The following is a 7,638-nucleotide window of genomic DNA, read 5'->3' on the forward strand; positions in this document are numbered from 1 at the left end:
TAAATTAGTTATATTTACAAATGGTAACATATCTACATATCAATATTTGTTAATATTAATAAATCATGAAAAAAACAATTTTTTTAAATTTTGGCACGTTGTCTACAGTAACATAAAAAAATACAGTAACTTTAAAATAACATGTTGTTTTCATTAAATTATTTTTCATTAGTTTTGCTGTCTAACAATTAATTAAAAAATATATATCTACAATTAGTAACGTATCTACGTACCATTATTAGTTAATATTTAATTAAATCATGTAAAACTCTTTATTTTTTTTTTAATGTTCGGCGCTTCGACCACAGTGATATCAGAAAAATATGGTAATTCTAAAATAATATGTTGCTAAGTTATACCAAAGCAATCTGTTTTACTAAATTATTTTTCATTGTAACTTCACACAAAATGAGTTGACTTAAACAACTGGCAACGCTAATAGTGCACTAATATGTACATTCTGGGTGGCCCTGTTTATTTTTATTTTTGAAACTATATTTAACCAAATTAACTTAATTTTGGCCATAGCATCCCTAGATTTTTACCAAGTATTTGGGAAACACTCTGTACAACAGTTGACTCTGTTTAATTTTTAAATATCTTGAAAACAAAAACTTAATGAAAATTACACAGTCCACCTCCAATCTACACTCCTATAATATGTAAAAAAAAACTGGCATATATTTTGTTTACATTCAAAAGCTGAAGATATACATGAAATCTGAATGAAATCATGACTAATTTGTGATGGACACGGTATGAGCAGATTTAACTGAACATTTTAGTTAATATCCTGTATAAGTTACTTACTATATGTATATTTGGGATAAAGGAATGTAGACGAAATTAAAATCTAAATGTTTCTATGTATGATTATATAATTCACCTAATATAATACATGATATTAAAGCCTATAAACTATAAAAAATATTATATGGCACACACAAACAAACCCAGTAAAATCTGTTAAAATATATACAATAAAAATATTTAACTAATAGTACAATCTAACTCACCATGCTTAGGCAAACAATCTAAAGTAACAGCCACTGCCCGAGTCATATATGTCATAGTACCATAACACCCACTGGGGGCACTATCGTAAAAATGTTGACAGATATAGGCGGCACCCCCACATAACAGCCCACCGAGCCTAGAAGTTTCCCTTAACTCCTTCGGTTTAGCACAACAGAGTGTGGCGTCTCCATCACATTTCATCTAAAACAAGAATTAATAAGAACATTTTTATATGATGTCAAGAATATCTACCTGGTCATCCAAGAACAATTCATTGGCAGAGTGCACCAGATATTCAACCTGTATAACTCCACCTAAAGATGGAACAACATTATACTCGGACACTAATGTAAGTACCATCAAAGCTTCTACAATTAACTGTCTATATTCCGGTTGAGGGATGCTATTTAGAACTGTTTCAACTGCCAAAGCAAATTTTAGTTCACCAGGTGTCATTTCCTGTGTAAGTGTCTGGGGTAGGACTTTTCCTGCAATATCGATTCCTTGACACTGGAAAAAAACAGCGTAACTGAAAAATCACGTCAAAATCAGAAAATATTTGACTGTAAAATTTTGTCTGTAGAATATTGCAACACCCTGTATATCTTACCCTCTCAAGAATACCCCATACTCGGGGATAGAAATCTCTTGGAACCCTGTTCAGCGCTCCGTCTAACCTTCTCCTTCTCAGCCATTGACCCTGTCGATCTGGTTCTATCATATCATCTGGGGCAGAATCTGTTAAGCTGATGTGGCTTTTCTAAAATAAAGGATATATAGAATATGCCAACTCAACAAGTGGTTATTTACCTTGCTTATACGACTTGATTTATTGCTGACAATTGAGAAGTTACCCCTGCCAACTGAAATAAATGGACTTATTTAAGCTATTAATAGTTTTTGAGTATTTAACACAACTTATACACAGTGTCAAAAAATATTGTTAGGCTGATCAAAGTAAGAAAAAGGTACTGCATTGATTGATGATCTGTTTTTATAATTCTGTGATATTTGACACTTGAATACAGGATGGGGACAAAATCAAGGATATCAAACCTAAATTAAAAACATCAGTGTCACATTGAAGTGAAATAGTTGGGTTTGTTTATATGAGGTTTCAAAAAACATTATAGAAATAACAGAAAAAAGTTAAATTTTATTTTATCACAACTGTTCTCATATACATGTTAAATCTTAAGTGAAAGAGTAACCGCAAAAAACCCCATTTTTTCGCCCGTTTTTGCGTAGTGTGTAGCAAGAACGGGGAAGGTCATCCAGAGGTCTCCGTGGGCTTAAATTGATCGTCATGAAAAATCTATGTGAGCATAATTCGATTTCTCTAATATTTGTCCGACTTACCCCTACTTAAGGGGTGGAAACCACCCCTAAAACAAGAAACGTGAGAAAATGGACGATCCATTCTTGGTAAAAATTGGCGGGAATTTGAATGGCAAGGAAGAGATCAGGGATGTTTTTCCAAATATGCTCAAGGTGAAAAACATCCCCCGCGTGGGTGTAAAACCACCCCTATTGCCGAAAACCGGCGGCAAATGATGTTCCCTTCATGAATTGCCTTTTTTGTGCCACTCTTCCTTATAAATCCAAATGATATGAAATACATGCCCCCATAATTCGTTCTTCTGTCGGATTCTGATCATTTACCCCTACCGAAGGGGTGGAAACCACCCCTAAAACAAGAAAACAGAAAAAATGGCCACCAAAATCTGGGTAAAAATTGGCGGAATTCCACATGGCAAGGGTAACATCAAGAATGCCCTCCTAAAAAATGCTCAAGGTGAAAAACACCCCCCGCGTGGGGTGGATTTATCATGAGCATTTTTAGAAGGACATTCCTGATTTTACCCTTGCCATGTGAAATTCCCCCAATTTTACCAAGAATTTATCGACTATTTTCTCATTTTTCTTGTTTTAGGGGTGGTTTCCACCCCTTAAGTAGGGGTAAGTCGGGCAAATATTGGAAAAATCGAATTATGCTCACCTAGATTTTTCATGACGATTAATTTAAGCCCACGGAGACCTGTGTACAACCTTCCCCATTCTTGCTACACTACGCAAAAACGGGCGGATTTTGCGGTCACTCGTTATAATGAAATAAAATTTATATATGATAAGGTGATTTTAGATCATGAGGTGTATTTTCTATTACAACTTTTTTACCGTTTTCAAATTTCTGCCAAAAAAAGTTAAAAATTAACATTCCTACTTGTGGTTCAAGTTGAATGAAGAAGTAGAACCTTGAAAATCAGAGGTGATGATGTGGATAGTTCTTATTTAAGATAACTGAAAATTCGGATAATCCAGATTATATTTTTAATAGGTATAATAAATTATTACTGTTCACTTGTTTTGCACAATATCACAAAAATTTATCTACATTTCAAACATATGAAATTGTAATTAAATGTAATTCAGATTTACAAAGAAAAACCTCTAGCAGAAAACTTCATCATATCTGGGTACCTTCTACAAATATAATTGATCTAAGATTGGCTGGTCACGGGAGTCTAACCTGTTAGGCTATCTATACAGGGTGTCCCAGAATATGTGGGCAATTTCTCGGATTTATACAGGGGACTTAAAATAACATGGCAAGTTCCTATAAAAATTTTCCCTTCGGAGATACAGGCCCCAAAGAATGCCCCTAAAAATCAATACTTTTTAATAACTTTTAAAATTAATTATTTTTTAATATGATGGACAACACATTAGAAATACACCCATGAAAACAATTTGTCTTGTTTGGTTTGCCAGGGGTGGAGCTGTAGCACAATAATGTAAAATTTTTTTTACACCCTTTACTATAAAGTAGTATAAAGGTACAATAATATTTTTAGATAGCTTGAATCTTAAACTAAAAAAAGCACACTTAGTTGATATCGACACAATGAACTGTTTTTAAGAAAGAAACTATTTTTGTTTAATATAATTTTTATTACATCCATAAAGAGAAATAAACCAATGAAATTTGCATTATTTCTGTGCCTATCTAAAAGTATTATCTTATCAATTAAATTACACAAAGTACACACACAAGTTAAAAGTTAAAAAAAAATTGCTTTAGAGGGGCGTCCTTTGGTAGCTGGTATGGGGGCCCTCTAGAGAAAATTTTTATAGGAACTTGCCATGTTATTTTAACGTCCCCTGTATAAATCCGAGAGCCCCACATATTCTGGGACATCCTGTATAACGTCACTGCGCCTTCAAAATATATGCATATTTTCAGCAAAACGTGATAAGTGCAGAATTATTCGATAATTAGCATAATCTGGTTAAAAACAGCCATCTTATTTTATGCAGACTTGTGACTGTCTGGGGTTAAATTAAAGTAATTGTTATAATTTTTAAATAAAAAGGCCAAGAAATGGTTTTTTAACTCCACTTAACAATTTGATGAAATACACATCTCATTTTGAAGATGCAATGACGATATATGTAATGTAGTGATGTAGGAAATTAATTATTGGGAATTAAATTTATTGGAAATGTGATATCGATGCAATTTTCATAAAATAAAAATCTATTAACATTTATAAATGGTTAGGCGGAATGAAATATACATTTTAAATTTGGTCGTTTTAATTAGTATTGGATAAACGCAAAATAAAATAAGTCAAACACTTTAAACTTACTCCAGCGAAGCGGACGCCGTGGCTAAATACGCTGATCAGCAGAAATGCTTATATAAAAACCAAAGTATCTTTGTCCTATTAAGTATTAGTCTGTATGCAGTCTACTTAAGTGTGACGCTATAAAAGCTATATAAAAATCTCATTAAAACTATTTACTCAGTTTATATTTTATTATTTTCTTCTCCATAACTCAACAATTAGTGACTAAATTTTTAATTAAAAATCAAACAAAAGGTTCTTGAGAAAACACGGAAATTTAATTTTTTTAAAATTACATCATATAAATGAGCCCCTCCACACTGCTGGCACTTGTGAAGTCTAATATGAAAGTTTTATATCACCCGTTCCAACATTTGAATTGGGATTGCCTTAATCTCCGTCCGAATATTATTTTTCAGTTTGTCCAAAGATTGCAGTCGATTAGAAAACACTTTTAACTCTAGCTAGCCCCATAAAAAGAAATCACAAGCAGATATATCCTGCGACTGTGCCGACCAGTGGAGGTCCCCAAATTTCGAAATGACCCGACCAGAAAATATTCTTCGCAGAATTGCTATAGACTTCCTGGCAGTGTGGGAAGTCCTGTTGAAACCATAGTCATCGAAGATCGACATCAACATTACGAAGTTGTTGTTCAAAGTTCAAAGTTACACAACACCTCCTGGTAACGTCGTGATGTAACAGTTAGAGGCAAGTATTTTCCTCAAAGAAGAATGGCTCAAAAATTCGAAAGACTGATATTGAGCACCACACAGTAACTTTTTGGCTATGAAGTGGTAATTCCTGCAATTGCTGAGGATTTTCCATTGCCCAATAATGAAAGTTCTGTTTTTTAACCTATCCTGACAGATGAAAACGAGCTTTATCTGACATCAGCAAGCAATCAACGATATCCGGATTTTCAGCAAGTAACGCTTCGAAACGTTCGCAAAAGTCAAAGTGTGCTCCAAAATCTTGCGCGGATAACTTTGTAGGAATAGAAATGCAAGTCTTTCGAAATGCGGCAATAACTTCGGTTTGAAATATTGAAGTAGAATTGTTATTCTTAAAATAAATTTCAACCACAAAAGAATGTTGAATATTTAACCAACCCTCCATATTCTAAATTGACATTTCTCACAATGGCTTTGACAACTGACTTAAACTTCCATTTATCGCGAAAGCACGGCGACTTGATTTTAATTTGTGTCAATATATCGACGCTTTAGTACGAAAACATGCTATCTCAGATTTCGGTTGGAAAACATGCTATCTTAAATTTCAGTTGGAAAACATGCTAACTCAGATCTTTAAGTAAAAACATGCTATCTCAGTGTGACTAGAAATTTAAGTTGGCACATTGAATGATTGAAACCGTGCATTTATAATAAACTTATATAATATATTTTTAAAAAAGTAAAGAATGTTTATGTTTAGGTACACTGTTTATTTTATTTTTTTTTATTCAACATTTTTCAATTAATTTTGTTATAAACAACAAAATTGTTAATTAAAAAAATAGAATAATATGCAGTATGCAACATGTACATTACTCGACGTTTTTTGCATGTATGAAAAAAATCGAATAATTTTTAGTAATAACAAACATGCGTGTCCCGCTGTAATGTCCGGAAGAGGAAATAGTATATTATTTAACGAGCGGTAATGCAGGTCATAACTCACGCAGATGAAGTTTGCAGCACGAGCCGCAGGCGAGTGCTGTAATTCATCAAGTGAGTTATGACCATTACCGCAAGTTGAATACTATACTTTATCTACGACTACATTTTCTGTAAACGAGTTAACGTTTTTATTGCTACACCAATCTTGAAAATTTTTATATACACCTTTATACTTGTTTTTTGATTTTTCTGGTAATAAATTCTGTATTGCATTATTAGCTACTTCTCTTATTTCTGGAGGTGTACATAATAACTCATCTTCGCTATCTAAATTCATCTTTTTTAGGACTATTATTAGAAATTGATTTGAAAACGTCAAAATTATTTTGTTAAAATATCAAATGACATTAGTCCCNATATTTGTCATTTTTTATACAGGGTGTTCAGTATTTAGAAAAGTATTTTTAGTATTTTTTTAACAATGCGGGCAGCTAATTTGTATGTACCATTTTATTTGAAATTTGCAAAATTTATGCAATAATCAATTTCTTTAATTTTATTTTTTTCCGGACATTACAGCGGGACACGCTGTATTTTTATTTATTTATGTAGTTTATTTTGCTTATATGACAAAACATGAATGTATAGCAATGGTCAATATGATGGACAACAATGGCCCACACAAAAATACAAATATAGATGTACACACACATATAAAATGCTAACATAAAAAAGTAAATTGTACTACAATTGATAAAATTCGGAGAGAATAAAAACATTTCTTTATTAAGTATATTTTTAGTGTATATTTAAAGATATTCAAGTTATTACTGGGCTTAATGTTACCGGGCAAATTATTAAAAATCCTTAAGCCAATATGATCAGGTGATTTCGATATAGCAGCATATTTTGGGTAGGGCAGATGGAATTGATCCTTTTGTCTCGTATTTAAGTGATGAATATCATTATTTGTTTTAAACTTTGTTCTATTTTTATAAACATAAATACACATTTCTAAAATATATAATGAGGCAACAGTCATGAGATCAAAATCAACAAAAAGGGTTCTGCAAGATCGTGTACTTGGAACACCGGCAATTGTTCTAATCACACGTTTTTGTGAAACAAAAACAGCCTACGATAAGGTGGAGTCACCCCATAAACAAATTCCATATCGTATTCGAGATTCTATTTGAGCATAATATACGTTCATTAACTGATGTTTAGTTAGGACGTCTTTAATGTTTTTAAAAAGAAAATTTGTGGAGTTTAATAAACTGACTAAATTTTTACAATGTGGCTTCCAATCCATATGTTCGTCGAGTGTAATACCTAGAAATTTTACTGGTTCCGTGATACATTTGAGGTAT

General features: G+C 32.4%; 1 protein-coding gene across 2 annotated transcripts in view; it reads right to left on the reverse strand.

Moving 5' to 3' along the window:
• Positions 1-300: 300 nt before the first annotated feature.
• The window catches only part of LOC108909685 (probable phosphorylase b kinase regulatory subunit alpha), a 47,091-nt gene continuing 39,753 nt past the window's right edge, over positions 301-7,638 (reverse strand). The window contains exons 13-16 of one of the 2 annotated variants that reach the window (XM_018714089.2): positions 1,828-1,880; positions 1,628-1,777; positions 1,270-1,527; positions 301-1,218 (exon numbers count right to left, since the gene is read on the reverse strand). In XM_018714089.2, the coding sequence (XP_018569605.1) occupies positions 991-1,218; positions 1,270-1,527; positions 1,628-1,777; positions 1,828-1,880 (689 nt within the window). In that variant the 3' untranslated portion in view covers positions 301-990. The remainder of the gene's footprint in view (positions 1,219-1,269; positions 1,528-1,627; positions 1,778-1,827; positions 1,881-7,638) is intronic. The other variant, XM_018714088.2, reaches the window with a different exon arrangement.

This window comes from Anoplophora glabripennis, unplaced genomic scaffold (assembly GCF_000390285.2).
Source record: "Anoplophora glabripennis isolate ALB-LARVAE unplaced genomic scaffold, Agla_2.0 scaffold419, whole genome shotgun sequence".
NCBI lineage: Eukaryota > Metazoa > Arthropoda > Insecta > Coleoptera > Cerambycidae > Anoplophora > Anoplophora glabripennis.